The sequence below is a fragment of the Convolutriloba macropyga genome, chromosome 8 (assembly GCF_964194025.1).
Source record: "Convolutriloba macropyga chromosome 8, txConMacr16.3, whole genome shotgun sequence".
Lineage (NCBI taxonomy): Eukaryota > Metazoa > Xenacoelomorpha > Acoela > Convolutidae > Convolutriloba > Convolutriloba macropyga.
Window position 1 is genome coordinate 62375536 of NC_134475.1, and position 13727 is coordinate 62389262.

The 13727-nt window shown below is 33.5% G+C and overlaps 1 protein-coding gene across 1 annotated transcript; it reads right to left on the reverse strand.

The window, feature by feature from the left end:
- Window positions 1-5176: 5176 nt before the first annotated feature.
- Window positions 5177-13391, reverse strand: LOC142344251 (isatin hydrolase-like). Its single transcript, XM_075395815.1, has 5 exons — window positions 13228-13391; window positions 10324-10649; window positions 8435-8584; window positions 7591-7697; window positions 5177-5606 (listed from the first exon to the last, which is right to left on the reverse strand). Exons 1-5 carry the CDS (start codon window positions 13265-13267, stop codon window positions 5369-5371), a joined length of 861 nt encoding a protein of 286 aa, XP_075251930.1. The 5' UTR covers window positions 13268-13391; the 3' UTR covers window positions 5177-5368.
- Window positions 13392-13727: the final 336 nt, after the last annotated feature.

Consider the following 13727-nt stretch of genomic DNA (forward strand, 5'->3'; position numbering starts at 1 on the left):
TGTTAGTTCGCAGCTTCTGAACAAAAAATGTGAACCATCACAAATCTATAGCGGCTGCGCTTAACTACTAGAAATCAATTCAAGGTCAATTCGAGCAGTGAAATTAGAATAGCATGACAAGCAAAACTTAGTACTACATTCTATCGAAGCCAAATTGATTTGTTCTCTTTTGTCATATATTATATTTATTAACTATTATTAGTACGCGGTTGTCGCACCCGAAATTAAAATCAAACAGAAACCACGTTAATTTCCCCAAATTCTGTATGAAAAGATTCTATAATTACGAAATTGAATCTATCATTACAACAAATTGAGCTCAAATGAAGTACACGATCCCGAATTTGGTAAGCAAGTTCAAATGAATTTTGCCACATTAACACAAACTCAGGGATTTTGTGGAACTGTCTAAGGTACCAGAACCCAAACTCAATGCATTCAGAGAGTCTCACGACATAGTTATCTCTATCCAATCAAAACTTCAGAATTGAAGTAAAGCAGGAAAAAAAAGAGCTTGAAAAACTAACAAAATTGTTGAAAGTCTTATAATTTTTTTCTTAATACATACAGTGCCTATTGAAGCACAATCTGATGAGTAGTATAACATTTGTTATCGTGTCTGATTTTACAGATCATCGTAGTGATTGTACAGTTTAACTTAACTTTGACTTGTTGAAGAGAGAATTAACTAAGATATTCTCAATCTTTCTTTCTGAGGAACAAAGCACCGAAGTAGGAAAAATTTTGAGCAAAGCATAAAGTCAGTTTCGCTTAGTGGCTTAATCAAAGCCTAGCCTACCCTCAATTTTGGTGTTATTGAGGCCATTTCAAGAATAGAGTAGAGTTATATCGAATGAAGAAATTCGTTAAAGGATTTTCTCTGCGTTCGCGCAAACTTGTTACAAAATTAATCCGGGTAATTATTAGTGCAATTATTAGAACATTGTCTTTCCGGGGGCTGTGATTTGATATAATTTGAAAATATTGGTTTATATTTTTGAGTTTTTAACAAAAGTCAAGTAAAATTTGATTGTTTGAAATTATATAATTTTGACAAAACAAGTTTGTTGAAATCAAAAGCTGAGCAATTTGTTATTGGAACTAATTTAATCAAGTTATGCAACGGTAACCAACAGTATAGCGCAGAAAACTGTTCACAGAAGTTAACTACAAAAACGTAATCCGGGCAGATTTGAATCCACTGAAACGAAACGGGCGGCTTAAAGTTTTCTTTGTTCTTTGATAGCGGAGCAGTCGTTAAGAAAATCGTTAATATTTGTACATCTCTTCCCATTTCTTCGTAATTTTATGTTACAGAGAAATTGTAAAGATTGGTTCGGCTAATTCTGTTTACAGCAAAGTATCAGATCTATTCTGCCTGCACTGAAATATTGTATTCCAATTCAAAATAGTCCAAAAGCATTGTGTCTTAATTAATAAGCATTTTGCATGATGGCAAATGAAAAAGAGGCTGCTTTGTATACTGCAACAAAAATTATCCAGCCAGTGCTCATTTACAGTTCACTGGCTAAATGACGGCTCATATAATATGTAACGTGTTTTTTTCGGCTCCTAGTTCTTGTTTCAGAAATATCCCGGGTTGACCCTTACCGGTAATCCTACAAGGATCATATATGATGTCATACAAATCATAACGTATTTCCTAGTACGATCCTTGTATGGAACCTAAGAAATCATACATGATCCTTGCATGAAATCAAGGAAATCATACAAAATCCTAGTGTGACTTCTAAGAAAAAATTTCTTTTTTATCAAGTAATGAAAACAATCTTTTCATAGTTGCGAATTGAACCCTTTAATCGCAGTGGATGTTTTTTTCTTCCTTGCGGAAATTCAGATTCGGTGATCAAACACGCGTTATATTTATGGGAAAAGGAGGAAGTGATGCGAAGTGAGCAGTGACAGCAATGACAACGTACATTAAAAACGTTGACACTTAATTCATATAGACATTAATTTCAGGCAGTTGAAGGATTGCTCAAAGACTTTTCATCCGGGAGGTTAAAAGCTTTTTTTGCACCAACTGTCGTTCTGTATCAATCTTTTATATTTGTTCCAACCCCTCTTGAGTGGCGGAACTATATACTCAACTGAGTTCTGGTAGAGAGTTGTGCGTGAAAGCCCGTCCAGCGTAGAATATGAAATTTAAAAGATTTTTCTGATTTTCGTTTCTTACAGGGAGTTATCGAGGTTTAAGCTCTGAGAAAAATAGAGTGAATTCCGTTGTTTTTATTCACATTTTCCGTAATTTTGGCCAAACTTTCGTTAATATTGCTAACATATATTGAAATTGTTAACGGTAGTGTTATTGATCTTATCTTAAAAGATAGAGGTGCGATGCTGAGTTGTTCGATCTTAGTTTTTTGGCTAAAATTTATACTAAGTTTTTCAAAAAGTAGACTTTTTTCGTCAAAAAATTTGCTGGAAGTAGACACCTAAAACTGCAGCCATATTCATTACACGCCGGATGAGAGAGCTAGTTGCACTCCCGATGGTTTTAAAAGTCTGCAGCAATCATAATTTTGCCAGATTTTTGCAAATTTTATCTCGATAATTAAACAAAATGCATTATTTATTTCTGATATACTGAAAAATTTTGTTTAAAAACTGATCTATTTCCCGACCATTCGAACAATTCAAAGACTTATTAGCCGCGCAGCAGTTTCAGGGCTGATATTAATCTCACCCTTGATCTATACGGTAAAAAAATTCTAGATTTTAATGGTGCGCGACCTTTTTGAAAAAATAATATTTACGCATATAGTTTCTTATGCATATTGCTGACGAAAAATTCAATTGAGGTCTTTTTTATTGACAAAAACTATTTAAGAAAAGTGAAAATTAACGACAATATCGTACGGTGTCAGAGTAAAGCCAGTGCTTTTTATGGCTCTGACCAATTGCTTTCGTAAAATTTTGTGGATTTCTTATGTTTTTCATTTATTTTTAATACTTTTTGTAGTCCAAATACTTAGTCACCCCAATCAGTAATCGGCCTTGTAGACGGTATATTTAAATATGACAATGCTTTCAGTTTTTACCTAATGTCTCTCCCGACTTTGAATTCATTTGTTTTAAGAAAATGTCGGTGAATTTTTGAACTTTGCCACCATTTTGTCTTATTTCTCTCAGCTTCGGCGTACTATTAATGATAAAAGCAAAACTCATTTGCTCCTAGTCAAAAAATTAATGTCTGTGACGGTTTTATATTTAACTGACGGATTCTTGGTTTTGCCACTACGAATTTCAATTTTTTTAGCAGATTTTTTGCAGATTTTTTTAGATCATTTCGTTTCGTTGTCAAATCATCAATTTATTGACAGGTCCAGTTAGAGATAAGCTTAATTGGGACAATAAACATGGTTGAATAAAGCGTATCTGAACAAGTTAATTGTTTTTATTGAATAATTCGCGCTTTTGGGATGAGACACTGTTCTCTCGTAAAATTTAGTGATTTTTTCATCGTATATTTGTCTTTTTTTTGGTTGTTGTACGAAATATTGGTTTTCTGTTTGTTGTCACTTCTATGTATTCTTTTTATAGGAAAAACCCCATTGATTTTCAGATGAGAACCAAGTGATGATTTACAGCTCTTGCAGATAACATCTTATAAATGTAGCGCCTTGTACACTGTGGTGTAAAATTGTTTGTCAAAATTTGGCATCTGCCTGTTATTTTATTTTGTAGTCTCGTGACTTATTCTCATTAATGACAGGCCGAATTGGCTTTCGGAGGTGGTGCATCTTAAGCGATCTCTTAATCTCTTTTTGAGCTTTGCCATCTTTTTAAAATGTTTTTTTTTGTTGATTTGTAGCCAATTAAGTCAAGAATGTGGATGAGTGGGATCGGAACATTATGTGCGTACGCACATTACCGAGCCTCTTTGTTTAACATGATTTTAGTATCTTTTTGAGCATGTCCTGTGTTGTTTTCTTATATTGAGAATTCGTAACGTGTTAGCAAATAGACGTAATAAAATGTAGATTTTACAAAAAATGTGATTGGTTGAAAAATTTAAAAAACACTCCCTTTATGCATTCAATTAGCCTAAATTGAACATAGCCTAATTCCAAATTATTGTTTTTACCGCAGTTGGTCATGCCTCGCGGGCCATGGGACTTGGAATGAGTCTATTACAACCGAACTTGAGATCAGTTCTCCCCAAAAAATCTGATTTTTCTCTTTTGGCTTATGGCGATTTCTGAGCAACTTTACGTAAACATTCATATCCTATTTCTAAGACATGAAAAATTTGTTGAGCAATCAGCCAGTCAGAAAACAGTATTCCAAGTTTCCTAATTGTGATTGGCCAGTAATAAAATTTGGATCTATTCTGTTTCGCCCCCCCCCCCCACCTTAGTGAGCACAATTTTTTTATGACCCCCAGGCGCACGTGCTATTTTCTTACATAGTAACGTGCTATATAACAACATATAATTTGTAACTGGGGGTCATAAACAACACTGGGGGCCGAAACAGAATAGATCCTAAAATTTTTGTATTTTGGCATGTCTGCCATTTTCACTAGCGCTTGAGAATTCTTTGTTTGCAACATCATTTTTTTTCCATGAGAACCAGTTCTAAACTAATTCCGGGAGGTAATTTTAAAATATGATTAAAAATAGCAGGATGGTTTGAGTTACCTGATTAATTCCGATAAACTTACCTGAGTTTGGCATGAACATAGTAGTACCTCAACCTTTTTAGTGCGTGAACACATGCAAAGTTCCAAACGTGTAACAACTCTACAACATTTTTGCATCTTTTCTGTTTGTGCTCCCCAGTACGTTACGCACCAAGTTACAGAGCACGTACTATTACATAATAAGGCATTATGTGAAATATGGCACGTGCGTCTGGGGGTGCAAAATAATATCCACCCGCTAAGTTTGGGGGAAGGCACAAACGGAGAAGGTTCCATTCGACATATTGTGTAGGCCTCAGCAAATATTCTTTACATTCAAATGATCGGGAATAAACTTTTAAAACAGAAATTTTACTGTTGAGTTGAAAATAAATACAAAAGCAATGAAGTTTGAAATCCATTAAGTTTTTTCGATATATTCTGTTCCCCTCCCCCAGTGTTTTTAATGTCTTCAATACAATTTATATTTTGATATATAGCACGTTTCAATGTAAAAAATAGCATGTGCGCCTGGGGGTACGAGAAGTCATATGCCTACTAAGCTGGGTGGCCGAAACAGAATAGATCCAGTTTTGTTCAACTAATTTTTTATGATTTTGGTGCCCAATTTTGCATTCCATTTAGCTTTGCGCATGTATATTTGCTTTTCACAAATTGCTAAAATACACCCCTTCCTTATGGACAGGAAATCAATAGGATTAATCAGAATAGAAAAATGGGTGAAATATATGCGAATATCAGAAGCAGGGCTGGCGTCGTTAGTCTGGATACCCCGTCCATCACAGCGATAAGTCTTGCCGGACTTCCAGTTCCGTCTTTGAGATGCATTGGGAATATCATCAAATGGGATCCCTTAGGCGGCAGTTTTTCCAATCCATCCGATTTCACGTTTTCAATCAGCAGTTTTCCTTCGGGTAAAAGTGTTGTGTGAAGACGGAAGCTAAAAAAGTGTGGGAAAAATTGTGCAGAAGTATTCTATATTATAATTTTCGTGAAATAGAGCAAATGGGAATTCTAGTGCTTTTATTTTTTTAACTTCAAATTTCGGGAAATCATTGTGAGACAGAAATATCCTTATATTTGGAATTCATTGAATAACATTATATGTAAATTCAATTCAAAATTAAAAAATGAATCATTTCACTTTGTTTCACACTTTATCATTTCTGATTTCACTTTGTTTCCGTTCATTTATATATTCGTTTTGAGACTTAAATTGATTTTTTGTAATGACTAATAGTCAATTAGAGTTAGTGGACATTATGTTTTCTCAAAGTTTCATTTATCGATATATGCACTATGGTACCAAAAAGCTACGTTCAGCATTATTTCTGCTTTGAAAGCATGATTTGTACTTCATAAGCATGATTTGCGCTAAGGCGTGAAAAAAGGTGTGAAATTTAGAAGTTTTAAGAGAAATCTCATTCTCACTTTCTCCGCTTAAACAGAAAACATGGTTGAACCACTTTGCTATTTCACCGTATGCCAATTTTATAGGCTTCGTGATGTCGGATTTTCAAAGACCAGATTACAAAAAACGCAATTTGAAAAATCAAGATCCTGTGCACAGCATGCCTACAAACGTTATCTGAAAGATCAGAAAAAAATTACCGATAATTTGAAAGACCTGAAAACCTCACTGGAGTGCATTAGAGTGGCTCATAACGCTTTCTCTTGCTAAGATATATTTTCAAGAGGTTCAGTTAGACGAATTTTATGAAAATATAGTGTTTTTTAAAGAAATTCTGCAAAAAATCAATTTGAAGAAGAAAAGCAAGTGTTCTCATTCAAAATGTTGTATCATTATGCTGAAGAAGCGTTTCTAGTTCTGGCAGAGAGTTGTTTTACCGATGAAACAAGGGTGTCTATCTCCAGCAACGGAATTGATAGAGTTTTTGAAGTGTCCAAACAAGCTAAACGCTGTCGGTTATTTGGAAATTTTGAAAAATTATGAAGAAAAAATGCATTTCCTGGACATTGTTTTCAAGCAAGATAATGCTTCTGTGCATATATCGATGATTATTGGCAATTTTTGGAAAACGAGTGGAACGTACTATAATGGCCAGCATACAGTCCAGATCTGAATTGTATTGAAAATTTATGGGCGACTTCGAAGCGACGATTACGAAAACAGACAGCTTTTTGGGAAAATCTAGAAGAAAAAGTGTATGAAATATGCAATCAAATTGACCCAGACGTCGTGAGAAACCTGTATGAAAATTATACAAACCGTCTACTAGACTTTTAAAAAGCTAAAAGTGTAATGACACAATATTAAAGAACAAGTATGAACTCAAAATCTTATATTATTTAATGTTTGTATTGCTTTTTAAAAAATCAGGTGTTCGTTGCTTTTTGGAATCATAGTGTAGCAACTCTCCATATTTAGCAATCTTTCATATTCGGTTAAAAGACAACAAAACGAGCGTTTTGAAGAAAATGATGCATTTGGGGTACTTTGACCATGGAGCGTGGAATGCAGTTTTTTGCGAATAATTTATTTTGACACTCGAAATTCGTGATCAACAACCAGCGGCACATTTATCTACCTTTATTAAATTTATACTTGCGTGGACCTAGTTAGCCGGAACGTGATATCTGAGGACTTTCATTGGGCAGCCGCTGTACCTCTGATACTTTTTTTGCTATTCAGATTGTAATCTATGATTGCAGCTCTGCAATTCTGAAGTACTATTAGAATGCGACCGTATTTGTTTTTTTGTAAGCTGATTTAAACGTACAAGCAAAATAGATGAAAATTGACAAGGAAACATGCTTAGCATATTTAACAGTCGAAAGAAGCTTAAGCAGACCAGCCGGTCTTCTAAGAAACAGGGGCTTCTAAAAAAACAGCCGCCAATATTAAGCAAAAACACATTTACATAATGAAAATTTTGTAAAGTTGAAATTGAGAAATGTTATACCCAATATTGGACATGCATTCCGGAGACACTCCATCGATGCCAATTCCCTTCACGTCTCTCGCATTTTCCAACAGCCAGTCAATTGCAGTCTCGCCGATACATGTTTGCTAATAACACAGAAGAAACAAAATAAAGAAACTAAAGAATATAGCATTCGAACTTTTTAGATCGCAGAAGTTACATTTCTTTAACTCTTTTTGCTGCTAAATTTTGCTCTAGCCTAGCTTTAGTGCTCATTTTATACATACCATAGTTAAACTTCTTGCGTTTTTTGTAATAACAAACAGTTGTTTGTGTGAATAAAAAAAAATGAAAAACGCGCAGTCATTCAACTTTTTCTACCTTGAGTCAACCACCTTAGTCGGAATTACACGCTTATCTTGTATTATCTTGGAAGAATCTTGTTATAAGTTGTATCTTTTTTGGGAGTCTTTAGAGACTGTATCATGACATCAGATCGTTACTTGCACCAAAAACATTAAGCAATTGAGAGTCTCAAAATGAAGGATGGATTTTAACTAAAAATATCTATCTTATCACTCTAAAACGTCATAAAAAATTAAGGTAAATTTACATTGACAATGTTAAAGATATCCTTTTCTTATCTTAACTCAATTTTAGGTAGAGTCAAGCTACCGTTCGCTTTATGTTCAACTTAACGCGAGTTTGTCTTAACTCTGACATGGTAAATAAATGTATCTTAACTTTATTTAAAGCGGGTGAAAACTGAATAAAATATTTCTAGTCCGAAAACTACGGTAAGAATATATCAAGTTCAAAATTACTCAATATAATTAAATTATCACTTTTGAAAAAATTCAGTTTTGATTATTAAAAAACAGACCTCCATTATGTATTTGTCACCTCCATCCCAGTAATATTTTCCCCATCCCGTAAACATGATGACGAATGAGCCACTTTCAATGGCCCCGTTTTGGTCCACAAAATTTTGCAGGTCTTCAGCCTCAATATGCTTTCCGGTAGGCCCCGAGCTCTAAAAATCCAAGAAATAACGTCCAGTTTAACTAGATTTTTTTCACTGCTTACGTACAGAGATATGCTGGTTACTAATTGACAGAATTGAAAAAAACCTATTAGCTCTCATTTCGCAACCTGCGTAAAGGGATTGACATCTTTCGAGAAAACAGAAGAACTTGGATTGAAAAACTAATAACACACAAATTGAATTTTTTCAAAAACCGACGACTGCATCAGTCATTCTCTGCTTTCACTGTTTTTCTTGAAACTGAAAAAAAGGGAATTGCTTTTTCATCTATATAAACGCCAAAATTTTTTAGTTTTGAACAAACCACGGTTGGCTCACTATTGAAAAAATTTAAATCAAACATTTTAACCCAAAAAGTATGAGATGAATGATGAAAAACTCTGACACTTAGAAAAACCGCTGAAGCGCAACTTTTTTTCTAGTCTCAATTTTTTTGGAAAAGACTGCGACTTTACTTCAATCCATTCCAGGCAACAGCAATAGGTACACTTTTCATTTTTTGTGTTTCAATTTTTGCAAAGCGTTACATTCTATTTAAAACGATTTAATTAAATAGTAAAAATGAAATAATTTTTCAATCACTGGCGCTGAGAAGTCTCAAAAACAATTTTTAACAAAATGGGTCCTCATCAGCATAGTCGCAGTTGAAGAAAACTAACAATATTAAACAATAGAAAGTAACATTGAAGAAACATGAATTTTGAATTGGAAAAAAATAGGTGCTTATTTTCAGCCTGCCAATATACCTCCCTTAAAAATTGATTTGTTTCTAACATAATTCCTTAAGAAAATCATTTTATTGATTTCTGCGACATATGCTTTATGTTGTAGATTTACGTGCATCAAAGCGCGTCACGGGGTCAATGTCCTCAGAGACAAATTTCAATAAATTTTTCGATTTGAGGAATTGAGCGACAAAACCAGTCGCAAGTGATTACTTTTCAAATACCATTTTCATGAATGGAATATAGTTACGCCAAACGTGAATAAAAATTACTTATATCGTAGAAAAGTTTTACTTTTTGGCAAGAGCCTTCACATTAAATAAGCATAACCTTATTTCCACAATTTTGAACACGTAATTAGCCTAATGATTTTTGCTCAAAGTGATTGTAATTAATTGAAAGACTTAATTTTTCTTTAGAACGATGATACTTGTATTAGTAGCAACACAACTCATTGGCCTTTTATTCCGCAATTCTATAATTTTTTATCTCAAAAGTCGAAATGTCAACGGTTATAATTTTTAAACAAACATCAAATTGAAAAACGAAAAACTTGTAAATTTCTTACAAAACTATTTCTGTAATGTGAAATTAGGTAATTGAAGCGTGAGCCAATTCGAAAAGCAGGATATTTTTGTGGGTGGGTACCTGCAAATTTTTTTTTAAAAATTGAACGAGCGGAAAAGACTCTAAATCATATTTGTCAGATATTAATATTTATTATGTTTTGTTGATTATATACAACAAAAATACGAACTATGATAAAAAACAAGATTTGCCGGTGATTTCAAAGAAACCGATGATCTTTAATTGATCTCTATAACAATTCAAAAATACCAATTAAAAAACTTTTGTATAAAAATTTCTAAATTTTTTTGACATGATAATGAACATCACTTATATTTTTTTTACAATAAAAAACTTTGCCCACAACTGCCAAAATAGAGCTAAACTTAATTTACATCCCCTAGACACAAACTGTAATGAAAAAACAGTACATACCAAATAACGAACGTCGATCACAACCAGAGGTCCCGTCAGCTCCTCCCAAGTCAGTTCATCTTCAGTTTTGCAATGTTCACAAAAATGTCTAGGTGCGTCAACATGTGTACCCGTATGTTCATAAAATTCGAGAAACCTCCACGACACAAAACTTCCATTTAGTTTAGGGACGTCAAAAACATCAGTCGCTACTGACTTTTCTTCGTTGATTTTCAGGGGTTCGTAAATTGCTTTGTAAACTGGGGTCTCCGGTGATAGTGGGTAGGTGAGATGAACCCAGTTTTCAATGTCAAGTACTCGGGCTTCTGATTGGAAGAGACATAATCCTGGAAAAGGGTCTCACGATAAGCTCAAAAAAACTCGATAAAATAGTTCCGAAAGCTTTTATATTTTAATAAACCTTCTGGTATAGAAACAATAGTGAACAAACGTTTTCTCAGAAGTTCATTCTTTTTTGGATGTTTTGGTAATTCGGCACCTAACTTCAATCACTAGTGTATTCATTTTAAAAACATTGAATTATAATTTTACAATCAATTTCGAAAGCTAATTTTGTTGTGGTCGTTTGAAAATGATCAATTTATCGGGACAATACCCCCAATGCCTAGAAAACTTAATTGACCAGAGAACCTAAATACTTACGACAATTGTACTAAAAAACAATTGTTCTGAATTAGTTAGACATTGATTACAAAACGTTTATTCAGACGAAAAACTACCCGAGAAGATTAAATATAAAACAATGAATTCACTGATTTCTAACTACATAAAAAATTTAGGACAGTTTACAAAATTCAAATATTACCCAATGCCATTTTTAATTTACCCTATTACTCAAATTATCAGAATGACTGCTTGGACGACTATATGCTAAATGGCCCTTGGGAATTGATATGGAACTATCACAACCGAAAGTTGGATAATTGAACGAAAACATCAAAGAGCATTGGGTAAATTGGCATTGGGTATAATCGCAGGTTTAGTAAAATGACATTTGATAACATGGCATTCGGTAAAATGGAATTGGGTAAATTTTCACGTAACCAAAGAAATTTTATCATTTGTTGAATCAAAGAAGACCAAATTGTCACCGCAATTGATGCAGTCTGATATTAGATACGACAAAAATAAACAATTGGGAAGGAGTCCAAGGTTTTTTTTACAAATTTTGACAGTTCGATGGTCGGAAAATCCAACGGTCGGACGAATAAACATTATTCAAAGGGAGCATAGATAAAAATCATGTTTTCAGCAAAAGGAGGTTGTCCGAAAGAAAACGCAGAATTCGGAAAGTTTTATTAGTGAAGCTTCCGCAAGATTTGTGCGATCTATTTGTTGAAAAATTGAGTCAACTGATTGCCATAGCAACTAAATCGATTCAATTGGTCTTAGATGTTTTCAAAAACTGGAACCCTAGAGCAATAACGACAAATTTTTTGTCCATTCTTAGACGAGGGGAATGGAACCAAAGTGAGGAAAAAAATTTTTGCCCCAATGAATGTTTTCTTTAATCAGCAAAATACAGCATGCAATTTCGAAATAAAACAAAGTAAAAGAAAAAAGTTTATTTTTTTCAAATTGATTAAACTCCTGGAAAACTCTTGAAAAGTTTTATTTAAATGGAGCTGTTGAGTCTTATATGGCTATTTTTCAAATCTGAGTTGTCACGATTTGTAATGGGAAAAAATATAATTTTAGCTCTTTGTTCCAAAATCAGAACAAGCAATTTTTAAGCTGCACCGTTAAATCCAATTTGGTGATCACCATTGCATATTCAGAAAAGATCCAGACGATACAACCTTCAAAACTTCAAATTTAGACAACAAGTGCTCTTGTAGAGTAAAAATAAGTACCTACAAAGATTTTTATAAAAAGTGTGTAAGTTCTGCAAAAAAATGGTCTGTTTCCGTAATCTCTATTTAAAAATGGTCCATCGGATTTCAATTAGAATCAAATCCAGGTTAAAAGCTTGCTACTTGAGTGCCTCACATTTTTTTCTGAAAAAATTTTTAGGAGAGCTATATTGTTGAATAATAAAGTATCGAAAAAGCATTTTTTTGTACTTCTAATAAATTTCTAGTAACTTTATTAATCCCCTCTTTGGATACCAAACAAGCAATTTGCGTCTATCTGATTGCACTGAGGTATTACATCTCCTGAAATGACAAGAGATCGAGTTCCGTTTCTTTAAAGCGCTCGTGCGATATCGTGGCTTGCAGTGTCTCAGACCTGTTACTTTTTTTGGCAACGTTTGTGTGCACGCTGTTCGCTGGATCACAATTTTAGGCGTTGTTTTTGAATTTTTTCAATCAAAATTGGTCAATTTGAATCGCAAAATTGGGGCAACTTATTCAGCTTTTATTGTAAGCAGAGAAAACGAGACTGGAATTTAATTTCAAAATTTAAATTTTCACTACTTTTGCCATGTCTTACACACATACATACATACATACATACATACATACATACATACATACATACATACATACATGCATACATACATACATTCATACATACATACATACATACGTACATACATACATACATACATACATACATACATACATACATACATACATACATACATACATACATACATACATACATACATACATACATACATACATACATACATACATACATACATACATACATACATACATACATACATACTACATACATACTTACAATTATATGTATGTATGTACGTATTTATATTACAAAGCGTGATGTAAGAGCATTTACATAATTCGCCCAAAATCGGTCGGCTCAATTTAACTTGACTTGAATTTCTGAGTCTTGACTTCGGGTCGATTTTTAACTCAAGCATAATCGCTTCGAATTCAATTAAATCTAGACTTTAAAAACTCCAATACGACAACTTTGCCAATAATATGACGTTACCTGTCAAAGCGAAAGCCACAGACAAGAAACTCGACAGCATTTCAGGGTTTTCTGTAAAAATTACAGCTGTGTTTTGAAGGTTAAAAAGTCAGCTATGATAGACCGAAGTTAGCGAAATTGGATTTGAAATAATGAAGAATTTGAGTCAGGACAAAATATGTTGAGCCGATAAGCTGAACAAATAGACAAAGTGATGCGAGAGAGGTGATAAAGAGATTAAAATTAAATTGCAGGAGTAATTAACATAATCGACAGAATATGCGATAAAGTTTACATTTGATGCATAATTTAAGATTACACCCCTCCGGGTTGCAACAATGGGTAAGAAATGTCGATACTTATTAGGGTTCTGTTTGAAGACTATAGTAGTAATTATTAAATTTAACAAATTATGCCGGCTAATATTTGGTCAAAATGTGCACATGAGTGAGTGCGCTACAAAACAACTCAAACCCACGTTAGTTTTCCAAGACAAACTGATCTTTAGTGTGCTTGTTCTT

Excerpts from the sequence above, each read along its gene's own strand:
- LOC142344251 (XM_075395815.1), bottom strand. The coding sequence starts at position 13,267 with ATGCTGTCGAGTTTCTTGTCTGTGGCTTTCGCTTTGACAG. Across the intron at positions 10,650-13,227 it reads TGTGGCTTTCGCTTTGACAG|GATTATGTCTCTTCCAATCA; the intron begins GTAACGTCATAT and ends ACCCTTTTCCAG. Across the intron at positions 7,698-8,434 it reads GTGACAAATACATAATGGAG|CAAACATGTATCGGCGAGAC; the intron begins GTCTGTTTTTTA and ends CTGTGTTATTAG.